At 36.6% G+C, this 16,831-nt stretch overlaps 2 protein-coding genes across 12 annotated transcripts in view; both read right to left on the reverse strand.

Annotated features, from left to right (window-relative positions):
- LOC119072671 (GTPase-activating protein skywalker) overlaps nucleotides 1–16,831 on the reverse strand; it is a 75,195-nt gene that overhangs the window by 42,928 nt on the left and 15,436 nt on the right. For 5 of the 11 annotated variants that reach the window (XM_037177935.1, XM_037177940.1, XM_037177934.1 and 2 more), the window contains exons 2-3: nucleotides 14,152–14,993; nucleotides 8,945–8,998 (exon numbers count right to left, since the gene is read on the reverse strand). In XM_037177935.1, the coding sequence (XP_037033830.1) occupies nucleotides 8,945–8,998; nucleotides 14,152–14,284 (187 nt within the window). In that variant the 5' untranslated portion in view covers nucleotides 14,285–14,993. Of the gene's footprint in view, nucleotides 1–8,944; nucleotides 8,999–14,022; nucleotides 14,062–14,151; nucleotides 14,994–16,831 lie in introns of all 11 variants that reach the window. The other 6 variants (XM_037177947.1, XM_037177939.1, XM_037177937.1 and 3 more) reach the window with 2 other exon arrangements.
- LOC119072676 (protein ALP1-like) lies at nucleotides 3–1,990 on the reverse strand. The gene is made up of 2 exons (XM_037177951.1): nucleotides 1,409–1,990; nucleotides 3–1,344 (listed from the first exon to the last, which is right to left on the reverse strand). The coding sequence occupies exons 1-2, from the start codon at nucleotides 1,876–1,878 to the stop codon at nucleotides 450–452; spliced, it is 1,365 nt and encodes a 454-aa protein (XP_037033846.1). The 5' UTR covers nucleotides 1,879–1,990; the 3' UTR covers nucleotides 3–449.

The raw sequence follows: 16,831 nt of genomic DNA on the forward strand, positions 1-16,831 counted from the left end.
AATGAGAGCTCTATTAATACCTTGACAGTATTTACAGGCTAGATTGAGCATAATCTATTACTTCAAAAAAAACGTGGACATTCCCGATGTGTTTCAGACTTCTTTTTACGAACATTCATTACAAACTTGACATCATTGTCTGATTGGAAAATAAACTAAAATCTAAGAATCTCATTACAAGCATGACATCATTTGTCTGATTAGAAATTGATCTAAAATAAAAGAATCTCATTACAAACTTGACTTCATTGTCTGATTGAAAAATAAACTAAAATCCAAGAATCTCATTACAAAACATCACTCATATAGTGAGCAAATAAAATGGAAGTTGACAACGAGAGCTCTATTAATACCCAGACAGGATTTACAAGCTAGATTGGACACAATCTATTACTTCAAAAAACAAAACAAAAAAACCATGACATTCCCGATGACTTTCAGACTGCTTTTTACAAAACATTCTTGAGATAGTTCGCATACGTATTCCTGGCAGCACTAGCATATTCGCTTGTATTAGCAGCGGCAAGATTGAGTCCGGATTCGTAAAAGCTTCGAAGCGATTCATTTGTAGAGTATGTGCATCTTTCCTCACGCATGTACCGGATTGCTGCTGGGTCGTCAAAGCTTTTGATGTAGTTATGTAAAACGATCGTGGCCTTCAGAATTTTATCTACATTGACTGGATGCATCTCAATCGGTCCTGTAAATATTTGCCATCGTCGCACCAATATCGCAAATGTATTTTCAATAATCTTTCGAACGCTGCTCTGTTCTTTGTTAAAATTTGCCTGCACATCTGATAAATTCGACTGGTCACCTGCATACGGAGTTAACATGTTCTCTTTTAACGGGAAAGCACTGTCAGCGATAACAAAATATGGAAAGGCGACGCATGTGTGTGGTAAGAACGATGGTGGAGGAAAATTCAGTTTTTTCATGTCAAGCCTTTTACCGAAAGTAGAGTGGAACAGAACTCCTCCGTCAGTTTGTTGACCATAGCTGCCGATGTCGACGTAGACAAAACTCTTGAGTGCATCGCATATTGCCAGCAAATTTGTACTGAAATATTTGCTGTAGTTAAAGTATATAGATCCAGAGTGCGTAGGAGCAAATATTTCGATTAATTTTCCATCCAATGCACCGACACAATTCGGTAGGTTCAACTTTTCGCGAAACTGTTCCTCGATTCGGATCCAATCCTCCTCTTCTGGGAATTTCAAATAGATTGGTTGCAAAACATCCCATATAGCGTCGCAAGTTTCCCGTATTATATAGTACGCAGTAGATATCCCTACTCGAAAATTGAAATGAAGACTCTTCAATGAATCGCCAGTCGCAAGAAAACTGAAAAAAATATCAAAATACTTTCACTTTATGATAACGAATTGACTTTGGATCAGAAATGTACCGTAGAGTCAGTAGAAGTCTACATTTAGGTGGAATTGCATTAGGAGATGTTTTCGTAATTTTGCTTTCAATCAATTCAAACAAATGATCAAATCTTTCAGGCGACATTCTTGTGAAATTGAAGAACTTTTCGTGGTCGTGAGACAACATCTCTTTAAAAAGATTGTCAAAATGGCCTTGTTCGCGTCGCATTTGATTTAAAGGGTGTACACCCCATCTTTTCACTCCTTTGCGTCGTACTTCTGGATTTTCAGTTTGTAAAAGGTATTCCAGATCGATCAAGTTTATGATACACTGCATTATGTTGACATCGGTTTCGTCGTCGTCGTCGTCTGGATCGGCATCGCTTTCCTCTTCAAGCTCATTTAAATCTTCGGCGTCACTAGAGTCTTCATCGGAAACCAATTCGCTTGCAACTTGAAGGAATTCAGTATACAACAAAAATTCCTCTTCTTCAATAACTTGATCCATTTATCAATAACTTTAGCTTCAAATAACGATTTAAGGGTAAAATCAAAGTTTGTTTTCCAAAGTATTGAATGTACTTTTCACGTTAACAGTTTGTACGACGAAGCCGATAAAACAAAATCAAATTCTCATCGGGCAACATTTCAGTATAAATATCGTGGGCTGCTTGTGCAACTACACGAGTAAGATCTACTCATGTAAATACACAAGTGACAAGAATGTGACTTAATCCTATAAGCCCCTTCGTACTTCGTACGGGGCTAAAAACGAAATTCAAAGTTTCGTCATTGCTCTCACTCCTTTATATTGCTCTACCTAAACTTTTCTCGTATTTGAAAATGCAGCACTTATGATTAGCTTCTTTAAATTCGTACATGGGTTCGTAAAAATACTCATATTCTCATTCGCTTATCATCGTATAACGCACAGTAATTTGAACAAATTAAGTCTACGAAAAAAAAAAACAATTCTAAATTGAACTCGACGAAAATTTCGTCTCGATTACAATATATTGTATTGCGTTCCACACATAAAACAATATTAGGCGGAGCGTGTGGGTCAATATAATGACAATTTCTGATTACTTTTTTTTTGTGATGACAAGCCTCACAAAAAGCATTTTAAATGAAAATTATTTCTTTGATTGCCTTCTTCTTTGTTGTTCGTATAATGTAAGTCAAACAGATGTTAATTAAGCCATTGATATTGATCTGTATTACAGTCAAGAACGAAAACTGGAGAATTCAAAATATACAATAATGACGTTCAACGCAGAAACGAAGAAGTGTTCAAGGTTGCGCAAAGTTTTTTTTTATAGCTAATTTGGTATTTTGATTGATTGAATGAAATGGATTGGAATCGTTCTGATTGCATAATTAAATTTGATGGGCTTTCGTCATTCAATAGGAGGCTCGTCATGGAAATCCGTAAAGTAAATGAGATAAAGATAAGGTTTCTATTTGCAGAAAATATTTCGTTTGAAGGGCAAACAAGTTTCTGAACAGAGTATTTGATTTGGACGCAAATATTGTCAGTAATAATGACACAGACTGGAGAAAAAGGCAGTAACCCAATACAGTCACTCACAGTTACAGCTTTAAAAGTATATTTTGTCAGACCGCTACATTGTCCTGAAATTTCGACGACATGAGTATCGGCGACTTCATGAAGAAACGGCGAGTAGTCGCCGTTTCTTCAGGAAGTCACTGTTTCTTCAGGAAGTCACCGTTTCTTCAGGAAGTCGTCGTTTCTTCTCGTCGTTTCTTCAGGAAGTCACAGTTTCTTCAGGATGTCGCCGTTTTTGGTAAAAAGTGGCGACTTTCTGTAGAAACGATGACTTCCTGAAGAAACGACGGGAAGAAACGGTGAATTTATTAGAAATGACAAGTTCCTGAAGAAACGGAGACGGAAGTTTCTTGTCGTTTTTTCAGGAACTCACCGTTTCTTTTCATCGTTTCTTCAGGAAGTCGCCGTTTCTTCTTGTCGTTTCTTCAGGAAGTGAACGATTTCGAAGAAGTGGTGACATTCTAAAAAACTGTGACTTTCTGAAGAAGTGAGACCGAAGAACCACAAAAAAACAATTAGAACATTTCCCTATAACACAGGCCACACAAATCGACGAGCTGCTGAAGTGGAGCCAGGCGAAAGTTTGGCAAGAAAGTTGTCCATAAATTCAGCATGTATACTGAAGTTACAGACAAATTACCTGACAACTGCTTTTTGATACATTTCGTAAAAGGATGAATTCCCTATGGCTGAACAAATAGCTGTATTTTATCCTTATGTGACTAAAAGAAATTTGCTAACCATAGGCAATTTACCCTTTTACGAAATACATCGAAAACGCGATTTATTCAACCATATGGAACTCATCCTTTTACAAAATGTATCAAAAACCAGTTGTCAGGTACTTTGGCCGGCGCCCGGCTCGGCGTGTTAAAACGCTTTTTATGCGGCTAATTATTAGACGATGCGAGAGAAAAAAAATTAACTCCTAAGTTACCGACACCGTTCCGGCGCCCGGCTCGCATTGCGGCCCTCCGCTTCGCTCCGGGGCAATGGGCCGGATCGCTCGGCGTGTTAAAACGCTTTTTATGCGGCTAATTATTAGACGATGCGAGAAAAAAAAATTAACTCCCAAGTTACCGACACCGTTCCGGCGCCCGGCTCGCATTGCGGCCCTCCGCTTCGCTCCGGGGCAATGGGCCGGATCGCTCGGCGTGTTAAAACGCTTTTTATGCGGCTAATTATTAGACGATGCGAGAAAAAAAAATTAACTCCCAAGTTACCGACACCGTTCCGGCGCCCGGCTCGCATTGCGGCCCTCCGCTTCGCTCCGGGGCAATGGGCCGGATCGCTCGGCGTGTTAAAACGCTTTTTATGCGGCTAATTATTAGACGATGCGAGAGAAAAAAAATTAACTCCTAAGTTACCGACACCGTTCCGGCGCCCGGCTCGCATTGCGGCCCTCCGCTTCGCTCCGGGGCAATGGGCCGGATCGCTCGGCGTGTTAAAACGCTTTTTATGCGGCTAATTATTAGACGATGCGAGAGAAAAAAAAATAACTCCCAAGTTACCGACACCGTTCCGGCGCCCGGCTCGCATTGCGGCCCTCCGCTTCGCTCCGGGGCAATGGGCCGGATCGCTCGGCGTGTTAAAACGCTTTTTATGTAAAATGAAAATTCATTTCGTAAAAAGATGCATTCTGTAAGGACGAACCAAACTCCTTTACGTTACAATTCGTAAAAGGATGTATTCTATAAGAACCAACAAAACGCCTTTACGGCGAGAAGAAAATTAGGAATCGAAATCGAAATTTCAGCTCAACTCAAAAATAAGCCTCTATACGTAGATTTAATTCATTTAAATTAAAATATGAACTGTTTATTTTATTTGCTTTAGTTGGTTGCAATCAGAGGCTGTTTCATCTCACTGTTTCTTCTGGAAGTCGTTGTTTCTTCTCGTCGTTTCTTCAGGAAGTCGACGGTTTCGAAGAAACAGCGACTTTCTGAAAAAACGGCGACATGTACTGACGCCTCTCCAGATTTTCTGAAGAAACGACGAGAAGAAACGACGACTTCCAGAAGAAACGGTGACTTCCTGAAGAAACAGTGACTTTCTGAAGAAACGGTGACTTCCTGGAGAAACGACGAGAAGAAACGGCGACTTTAGTGGCCGTTACTTCTCGTCGTTTCTTCAGGAAGTCACCGTTTCTTCTCGTCGTTTCTTCAGGAAATCACCGTTTCTTCAGGAAGTCACCGATACTCATGTCGTCGAAATTTCAGGACAATGACCGCTACGCAGAATAGGGAGAATTGTATTGACAGCGTCGCTTTTCCTTGTATCGAGTGGGCCAGAAAAACTGATGAAAAGTATGTCTACCTGACTAACATAGAATACCACACACACACACACATTGTCATCGGTAATTCAGTCGGTCAGTGGTAATTCATAAAGTACGTCACGCTCTAACGGATGGGAATTTCGGCCGTGGCGTGACGAGCCATACAATTTTTTTAAAAGTTTCATACATTTTTACATGTTTATGTTTTCCGCAGGGTTGAAATAGACTTATTACGACCCTAGGGATGAAAAGTAAATTGACTTTGAACACAAAAGCACGTAAAATGCATTACATAACTCGGGATAAAAAGGAAGAGTCTCATTTTCGTGTGTTTATTGACCTCGGCGTCGCCTTGTTTTTTTCTAAAATTTCTATCGATTTTTGCATTACAAACTCGACGAATGACCCAATACCGATCTTAGAAGAATAAAATTACCGAAAAGTCCCAAATTTTTCGGTCACGTTTTATATCTCTCTGGTTCTCCTTCTCCAAATAACAAAAGATGGAAGTGACTCCGTTGCTTTTATGGCCTTTTTAGTTGTTAGCCCCGTACGAAGTACAAAGGGGCTTATAGGATTAGGATGCCGTGTGTAATTGATGGAATTCGAAGCAGACGGTAAGGGCAAAGTGTTTGCCTATGTTTATAGATGACGAATCTGCAATAAAAATTTTGTCTGTCCGTCTGTCCGTCTGTCACGTCGATATCTTGAGTAAATCAAATCCGATTTCAAAAATTTTTTTTTTCCCTGAAAGATAGTCGAAATAGTGAGGCTAAGTTCGAAGATGGGCATATTCGGGTCGGCCCTTCGTGAGTTAGGGCCACCTAAGTGATTTAAGGTCTTTTGGTGATATTTATGGCAAAATAAACGATGGAAATGTAAATGACACGGCAAATGATAGGTATTGTCAATACCAATCCAGGAAAAAAATCGGTTGAGTGGACCGTGAGTTAGGGCCTTAGAAGTGAAATGCTACTAGGGCCCTATGTGTATTTTACATAGAACTCGAGTAAATTTCATCCGTTTTTCGTAATTTTTGTTTCATTTGGGAGGTAATCAAAGGCCGAATAGAATGTGGTTGAAAAAAAATTTAAATTTGGGTCCTCGGACTGAGGCCGATACTAGGGCCCTATGTGTATTTTACATATAACTCGAGCAAATTTCATCCGTTTTTCGTAATTTTTGTTTCATTTGGAAGGTAATCAAAGGCCGAATAGAATGTAGTTGAAAAATTTTTTAAATTTGGGTCCTCGGACTGAGGCCGATACTAGGCCCTTCAAAAAGATAAAATTTTAGGGCGATTTGAAATTTTTGTTTCATTTGAAAGGAACGTCGTACGGGGCTTCGTAATTGCGCTATGCGCAATTTGTACGATGTACACATTACATAATAATTTTACTTTAACTACATTAACCGGCGCAATAGGCTTACGGTCAAAGTAGGGTGACAGACGCACTAGGGTCACGTACGCAATAGATATACGGGTTTGTACGGGGCTCAGTCGCAGCAAACGCTCCGACTGTTCTGATGGCTCGTTTTTTATGTTTGTTTTTTTTTTAAAACTAAATCGATTACATTCGGCTGAACGTTGGGATCTTATAAGAATTAAGAGAAATCCAATGAGAAATCAGAATTTAGGACTTTATGGAAATTTGAAGAAATTGTCGGGAAATTCAATTCCCTAAAATAGGCCTTGGTATGATCCCTAATGCGTAAGAGTTGTTGTAGAAAACAGCGAGTAGCTTTATGTTCGATAATCTTATTCTTCTCAAATTAAATCCTTCAAGTACTTCATAACGACTCTCCAAAATCCGGAAACAAACTTCATTTTAATTGCAATCAATTATATGGTGCGTATTATGTTAGGTCTGTGTCGCTGTACTCTAAAGATCATCAAACCAGCAGCAACAATAAATTAAGGCATCACTGGGGATTATCTACTGTTGATACACCCCAGTCGTTAAACATAACTGAAATTTTCTGTATAAAATTTGAAATGGCGAGTATAAACTTCAAACAGCCGCTTCTAACCGGAAAAATCCCAATGATGAAATTTATGTTTTCATCAGTCAAATGAAGTGAAAATAATAATTGAATAAACGCAATTAACTCTGATAGCGGACGAATAGTTTCTGCTTAATCGCACGTATGATGAGACCCCTTTTTTGTTTTCTTTTGACTCAATTGTTTATTTTGAATGGACAAGCGAAAATAAACGTTTTTTTTTTCATACCTTAGGTAAACAAACGTTTACACAAAATTAATTTCTATTTTTATATTGACTGATTTTCCACCAATTTTCCGCTCTCTGTATTAACTGTTCTCGTTGATAGGTCGAGAAAAACGAGCCATCAGAAACCATATATCTATTGTGCATAGCGCAATTACGAGCCCCCATGCGACGTTCCTTCCAAATGTAACACTTTCTAATTGACCTAAAATTTTAATTTTTCGAGTAGCGGCTGAGGTTCAAGGACCCACATTTAAAATTTTGTCAACAACATTAAATTCGGCCTTCGATTACCTTACAAATAAAACAAAAATTAGGAAAATCGGCACATCTTCGAACTTAGCCCCACTATTTCGACTACCTTTCAGTGGGAAAAAATTTTTGATTTCGGATTTACTCAAGATATTGACGTGACGGACAAAGAAAATTTTTATTGCAGATTCGTCATCTATGAACATAGGCAAACACTTTGCCCTTACCGTCTGCTTCGAATTCCTTCAATTACACACGGCATCGTAAACCTATGAGCCCCTTTGTATACTTCGTACGGGACTGAAAACGTTGTTTACTTGCGATAGTTGATAGAATCGCAAACATTGTTCGCGTGTGTTAGTCAATAATTTAACGGTGTATTTATTTGCCCTAATAAAAAGTTAAAATATTGAGAGAGAGAGAAATAGAGAGAGCGTTTGTGTCCATACTCACTAATATATTCAAAAGAAAATTAATTTTTTTTTAGGTTTCATCGTGCTGTCGTTTTATGATAAACAAACCGCGTGCTGATAATGAGCAAGAATCTTTGCTTGATAATTCAATTTTTTTTCACATTTGTAAGGTTTTGTGCATAAGTAAGTTGTAGGCAAAGAATATAATTTCAAACGTAGAAGACGTAGCAGTTCCTTATTCATCGGGAGGTATTCCTCTGATGACCTTTAGCATGACTCGTTAGCGACTTGCAGGAAAGAAAAGTCGGTGGTATTATACCTACACCGTGGTCAAGTACGTCACTTCTATTTAACACGCAGCAAAAATTAGTTATAATTGATGCAAACATACTGTCTGTTTGAGTGTCTGTGCAAACACTAACACCTGAATTATTTTAATTTTTCGCGATGGAAGCTAAAGTTGTATCAATACTAATTCGTCACTTCGTCGAACTATATACTTCGACGCAACTGTTTCGTTTTTTTTTTGTTCATCCACACACTTTGGGCTTGTAAATAACTCAGAAAATATAACGCGAAAATGTTAATGAATAAAATGGCAACGTTTATCAACCATATGTTGAGAAACAGTAAAACCAAAATGATGAGATGATGATCAACATGATACATGGAATGCGAATTATCGAATATGAAAATAATAGATTTTGTTAGTGAAGTCAATTATATTTTGTAACTTCTGATCGTTAAACAATCCGTAAACCATTTTGTTATTTAATTCCCCATGTTATTACGAACGAATCCAAATCACCAAAAATTTTGTCTGAATTTTACCTGAAAATAGACGCTTTCTGATAGTGACTATCAAGGATTTTGGACTGTCGGCGTCTGTAATAGATCATATGACAAAGGTTTTGTATTATAAAAACGAAAATTGATTTAAAAAAAAATTGCATGGCACTGTGGCACCATATCTTACTATACATTATGTGCAGTCTAATTTGTCAACATGACCTAGCAGTGATAATATTTTCATTTCCTATCCTTTATATCGAGGGATTCTTTTGAAAGACAGCCTACCGAAATCGGACGCATTTTCCAGTGGACTTTTTTATATGTGCCTAGAAAGGTAGTAGACCCTAGGAGCCAAAACCACGTTCAAAAAAATTCTTCGAAGCTTGGGTGGCTGGTGAAAGGTGATCAAAAACCGAAAAATTGCAATTTTCTTACAATTTTCTTTCCGGTTACACGAGCCGTACAGGGTTGTGTGGGGTGTCTTTAGAAAGGTAATCACATGTACTATTGAGCCGAATAGGGTCTTATTGGGTTTAAAATTCATTGACACTGAAATATGTGCAGTTGAAGTTTTCAACCGAAGACTTACACTGTTCTTACAGAAATTTCTCAAGGTACACAAAACGTACATGGTCGTGTGGGGTGTCATTTGAAAGGTAATTTAATGTGCTTTTGGGCCAAATAGGGTCTTATGAAGTTGGGATGCATCTATGATGAAATATGTACACTTAAACATTTCAACTTCTATTTCATCGTAGATGCATCCAAACCACATAAGACCCTATTTGCCCTAAAAGCACATTAAATTACCTTTCAAATGACACCCCACACGACCATGTACGTTTTGTGTACCTCGAGAAATTCCAGTAAGAACAGTGTAAGTCTTCGGTTGAAAACTTCAACTGCACATATTTCAGTGTCGATGAATTTTAAACCCATAAGTCCTATTCAGCTTAATAGTACATGCGATTGCCGTTCTAATGCCACCCCACATGACCACGTACGGCTCGTGTAACTGGAGAAATTTTTGTAAGAAAAGTGCAAGTTGTCGGTTTTTGATCGCCTTTCACCAGCCACACAAACTTCGAAGAATTTTTTTTAAAGTGGTTTTGGCTTCTAGGGTCGAATACCTTTCTAGGCACGTATAAAAAAGTCCACTGGAAAATGCGTCCGATTTCGGTAGGCTGTTTTTCAAAAGAATATCTCATCAGAAAACATTCCTCTACAAAAAAATCCCGACCGACCACTCTTTTTCATGACAAACAAATCGAATTATTTCAATGAGTTTGTATCACGGCTCTACAGGGAACAGTAATCATTTTCTCCGACATTAACACATACAAGAACAACATGTTCAATTAGGTTCTACGGAAGTAAAAAAATATTGACCATAAATTCGTGTACTGCAGTTGGTAATTCTTCCATCGAGGGTTATCGCATTGGTGAAACGTTGGACATGTCCCAGACCATAATTTATTAACCGAAAAAAAAATCGTCCAACAAAATCAATGGAATTATTACAGCAGAACAACTTCATAATTCGTAATCTTGGTGTACAGACCAATTACTGATTATTGTTTGTATTTAACTATATTGTACATAAAGCGATTACGTGACAAGATATACATCGCGTTGGCTTTCATTCACAATAAAATATTAACGATTCAGATTAACGCAAGACACGATTTCATTGTGTGTCCAATTTACGAGGAACAAAAGTGTTATGAGGATTGAAGAGGTGAACAAACTATTATATTACTTTCGAGGATAGCGGCGTACATTGGATATAGGTCAGTCTTTGATTGGACAGCTGATGTAAAGGTTGAATAGTTACTAGACTGGACTAGCGTGATTTAACATTTAAATATTCGATGAAGACGGTTTAAATTGACATTTAAGATGGATAGTAGTAGATCCATTGGATACGAGAGTAAAGAAGAAGAAATAGTTTAAAGTGGAATAGTAAGGGCTTTCAAACTTGCCATCTAGTGACTGTTTCAAACCGTTTGAATGACTGACTTAATCAGCTGACAACTAGCACTAAGTATCCCCTACTATTGATTAACAATTTGAGAAACAAAAACACGATAAATTAGAAATGAAACAACCAAATTGTGACAACAATTATACTTAATCCGACCGGCCAGTCAAATTAAAGTCTCGAATTAATCCGTAGTCAAAGGATTAAATCGAACAAAAAGAAAACATTCCACGCCTATTATTAAACAATCTACGAAAAAAAGAGGTATTTCTTATCAGCGGCGCGATGTCATATGGTCGTTTTATTATCGTTTTATGTAACAAAAATATTTAGAAATTGAAATTATGCAATAATGTTCTGCATTGTTTGAGCTGCGACGGATTATCTATACTTAGTAAATGGGATATGAGTTGTTGTTTATGAAGACACGAAAGAAACAAAATAAAACTAAAAATCAATGGCGAGGTATTATAACGAAGAAATTTAATTATGTGAGTTTGTCGATAGAAGAAAGAAACAACAATTCATACAACAAAGTACACTCTAAGAAGATACGCTACGTTGGCGAAATGGAACAAAGTTTTTAATCTGTTTCGATTTATGTACGTTGTACATGTACAGTACTGTGGATTGATGTCTGATACTTTGAAAAAATGTTTGCGAAAGTTGTGTGGTCTAATTAATTTCAGTTGATCGGATCATGGGCGCGCGTTAGCATAGCTTGCGCTATTACTAGAAAAAATTTAAAAAAATATTTTGTCGTACAGACTGCAGAACCATTTATACAAATTTTTTAAATTTTACAAAATTTTTTAAATTTTTCAAATTTTTCAAATTTTTTTTCAAATTTTTTAAATTTTTTCAAATTTTTTAAATTTTTCAAAATTTTTCAAATTTTTTAAATTTTTTAAAATTTTTTAAATTTTTTAAATTTTTCAAATTTTTCAAATTTTTCATACAGTGAACGACATCTCAAATGTCTCACTGTCAAATTTTTCTGAGAATTTTATTGTGTCATTGCAAATTCACAATGACATTCTCTGAAAAAAATGACAGTGAGACATTTGAGATGTCGTTCACTGTAATTTTCAATTTTTTTTTAAATTTTTTACATTTTTCAAATTTTTTAATTTTTTAAATTTTTCAAATTTTTTAAATTTTTCAAATTTTTCAAATTTTTTAAATTTTTTCAATCTACTAATTCTTCCAAAAGAACTGATATCAGTCAAAAACACTCAAAAGAGTAAAAGTGACGCAAGTCCCTGTGCATACTGAGGTGACGCATTCTGACCTTGTACGCAAAAACTGTAATAGCAAAAATTTGACAAAAGAAATTCTAGAAACAAAATTTTACCAAAAATTTTGCGTCACAAGTGGCAGATGTTGAGGAAAGTACTTTTAAGAAAATTTTTAAAATTGGCAAGAATATGTCCTAATACGTCCTAATACGTTTTTGGTAAAATTTTGTTTCTAGAATTTCTTTGGTCAAATTTTTGCTGGTACAGTTTTTGCGTACAAGCGCAGAATGCGTCACCTCCAGCGATATCAGTTGTTTTGGAAGTATGCACAGGGACTTGCGTCACTTTTACTCTTTTGAGTGTTTTTGACTGATAAACCATACGGAGATTTCCCAGTTATTTACAGCAACTAGGGAGAGCATTTTTTTTAATATGTTCTTTTCTCACGTGTTCGAATTGTACATTATTTAACCTGGCTGGAATATTTTACAAGTCGAAGTTCGTACGGTATAGGAAATGGAAATAGGAAGGACTAGAATCGCTCTAGTCAAAACGATAATTCACGTAAAAACACGGATTTCCGCTTCACAACTTATTTTCAGCTGGTTTACTCATACAATTGAAACTTATTTTATGCGGTCTTTACACAGGTAGTGGTAACGCGTCATAGTGGTTCCAAAAAGAATCGAAATTATTTAAGCAAGAGAAGTAGGTGTTACCATGTTAAATAGTCTTTTGGCACAACGTACGCCGCTTTGTATTAGGAATTGTAAAACAGTTGAAGTACTAGATTACCTCTTTGATGATCTTGTACGAAACGTTTGCTGCACAATTTGAAGTAAAAGATTTGGCACTGCGATGGAAGATATTTTGCTGGACCATAGTTTGAAACAGTTTAACCATTGTGAACTATTCCACCCATAGAACCAAGTGTTGGAATTTTTATTTGGATGAGTGGACCGGCTGAAAAGCAGCTGTGAAGGAAATTCCTATGTCCTATCTAAAATTCACTGACGTCCACTCTGCCACTTCTGAGACTCAAATTTTCTACGCAAAGCAAGCAGTCAAATACATAAGTGCGAGAAAAACATTCTTATTGAATAGTGAAACAATATGGAAGAAGTATCAAATTGTTGCCCTATGGGGCACGTGTGCTCTCAGCATCTTCTTGTTGTTTTATTGTTGCTCTTTGTAAGTACTAAATTAACTATTTTCATGACTTGAGAAAAGCTATTCACAAATAATGAGCAAATTTTCCGAAAAAAAAGTTTTTCTGATTCCTACAAAATTGCCCACGTTGTGTATGGCATCTATGGATCCGAATATGAATGGAATTTCTGATGATATACGCGTAAGGTGATTTGTACAATAGTTATTTGCATCACTTGGATTGAAACATCCTGTGATGCACACAATTTTACACTCGTCACACCATGAAATACACAAACAACAAAACCAAATATAATACACACCGTTCAAGGCTGAACTTGAATGTATAGAAGAAGACTGAGAATAAAAACGAAAACGAAAATACGCGATATAAAGCCGAACGAGTTGATCGTTCGATGTGCATCACACTACTCGTTGATACGGAGAGTAAGCTCCGCCTTCGTATCAAATTTCTCTCTTTGACGAATAACATAAACAAACTCCACCATTAAGGAAAACATCGCCTGGATCCCTAGACCTGTTTGCAAGGTCTGCTGAGAGAGTACTAAAAAAGTGTCGTTTCCGATAACTTTTGACGCGTAATATTCAGTGTTTTCATGGTTTGGCGAGTGTAAACCTAATTACAGTCGAGTAGATGAATGTTCCAATTAAAAACCGTCAAACAAATTATTAAATCAAAACGAAAAACCAATTTCAAAAATTAGTCCCACACAATCTTTTCTACGTACGTGTACCACGCAATGTGGAAAATTTAAATTGACGCTGTCCTACAGCTTGAATTTGGGAATGGAAAAAGTAAAAAAAAAAAAAGTTGACATCAAAAACCAATGTGACAAGAAAGTGTATAGTATGCTTACCAGTTGGTGAATCGGACAGCACCGTTATCTGAGCGGTGTCAACATGGGGTGGAAAAGCTTCATAAATGTCAGACTCCTCTTCAATGCCACTTAATTTGTCAGCATTCGCTGACGTATCTCCATTCGATGGCATTTTTATGTTTGTTTGTTTTTCGCACTTGGATTTTATGTTCACTGAAGGTTGTTGTTGAGAATAATCTCTTCGTTTATTTAACCGGTAAATTAATTATAAATTAAGATTTACGAAATTAATTATTTATGCAAATAATGGATCAATTAGAAAAACAAATAAAATTAACAAAATTTAACAACAAAAATTCAATACTGATGTTTACGATTTATTGATCGGTATTAATAATTATAATAGCTTGTACACACTCAAGGATGGAACTTGACCAAGTTCAACGTCCAAATTATTTATGCACAATCTTTGGATTTTTAATAATTTCTCTGGAATACAATCACTGATTTCGCCTCACATTTACAATCATCAAATCACTGAGCTAAACTTATTTAAGATTTTCTTTCTTTCTTTTTAATTAAATTTAATTTGTTTTAATTTTATCACACAAAAAATTAAGAAATTCGAAGTGCCGTCACTCTTCCTTTTTTTGTTTCCCAAACCACTGTTGACTAGAAAAGAACTGCGATTCTTCTTTTTTGAACGATATCGATGCAAAATGGCAAATTTCTTTTATTTATTTAAAATTAAATTTAATTCACTTGTATTGTGTGTGTGTGTGTCTTATGGGGACACAAGTACCCCTGGACGATTGTGTGATGACGACTTCATGTTATTCGATTTCGATGTTTATGTTAAATCTTCGAACAGCATATTGATTCTGAAACAAAAACAAAAAATTAATCGAAATTATTAAAGGCTTCGTAATCTTATCGTCAACCACTCTGGACATAAATTAGTAAGATGTTTCATGTCAAATTCACAACCAATTTGCGACATTCAGAGATTAACAACTGTCGCAGCATATATAACACTTTCACGACATTTGTAGTAGATTACGTCTGTGGGTCCAAATTTTTATTGTCACGAGTTGGGACAATTTTCATCCACGCAGGTACTGTGCTTTACGTGAATAGGCAATGTAAATGCATATTTCATATGAGCGAAGCGTCATTTACATTGCCGTATTTATCACGTAAAAATATGAAATGAACAAAGATTGAGAGAGTTGTATTAGCTATTTTCCTGACAAGTTACTAAATGGTTGAGATGAGAAAGTTGTCGACCCGAAGGAAAGAAAGAAAGCAAATCTTTTTGTATGGATGTATTTTCATTGTTTTTGGGGGATGTTATATATGTCCCTCTGATGTTTACAACTCGTTGGATGCACCAAACTCTCCAATTATGAAGCTTGGGTTTGCAAACAAGTCGTCAAGTCATTAAATCTTGTGCTGCGATCTCCACACAAGTTAAATATTACTATCTTGATTGTATGGCTGCGAAACTTTGAAAATGACATCGATAATCGACATCGATAATCGACATGGATAATCGACATGGATAATCGACATAGATAATCGACATCGATAATCGACATCGACATCGATAATCGACATCGACATCGATAATCGACATCGATAATTGACATCGATAATCGACATCGACATCGACATCAACATCGACATCGATAATCGACATCGACATCGATAATCGACATCGACATCGATAATCGACATCGACATCGATAATCGACATCGACATCGATAATCGACATCGACATCGATAATCGACATCGAATCGACATCGACATCGATAATCGACATCGACATCGATAATCGACATCGACATCGATAATCGACATCGACATCGATAATCGACATCGACATCGATAATCGACATCGATAATCGACATCGATAATCGACATCGATAATCGACATCGACAATCGACATCGATAATCGACATCGATAATCGACATCGATAATCGACATCGACATCGATAATCGACATCGACATCGATAATCGACACCGATAATCGACATCGACATCGATAATCGAGAGCGAAAAACAAGTCTTCGTCAGCATATTGAAGAAGCCTGAGAAGAAACATCGAGTTGTGGAACGTAGACAATTTGTAGACTCTCTATGCTCCTTCGAGGAGTAAGACGACAGATGATGATCTTGATTGTATATATGTTGTTTAGACGGATCGAAAGCTTGGGAATATATCCAACGCGTCAATAATCATCATGCAGCCAAAAAATGTGAAAAGTCGGTTTTTGAGCGAGACATTTTCTAGCCTCAAGGATGAAATAGTCATTAGTCACATACTTTGGGATAAAAAAATGAAAAGAAGAAGAAGAAGCTTTCGTGTGTGTTTTGTTGATCCGAGGCGTGGCCGAGGTCAATAAACTCATGAAAAAAAGACTTCTAATTCAGAGGGCGCCGAAAGAAGTGCTTTAAACATGAGAAGTACGATTTTCAACGCTACATGTGTACAAATCATAAACTTTAGTAAAATAGAGTCCCCTTGCCAAGAAAATCTGGGCTAATGAGGGTTTCAAACTTTATAATTGGCAGAGTTTCATAAAATTGGTCTCTTGACGAAGCATGTAAAATAAACAGTAAATTATACGGACTGAAGTGTCCTCTCCAGCTCAATAAACAGATAAAATAATAATTTAACACACAGGGAAAAAGCCAATATTTATTGATTCAC

This window comes from Bradysia coprophila, assembly GCF_014529535.1.
Source record: "Bradysia coprophila strain Holo2 chromosome IV unlocalized genomic scaffold, BU_Bcop_v1 contig_84, whole genome shotgun sequence".
Classification (NCBI taxonomy): domain Eukaryota; kingdom Metazoa; phylum Arthropoda; class Insecta; order Diptera; family Sciaridae; genus Bradysia; species Bradysia coprophila.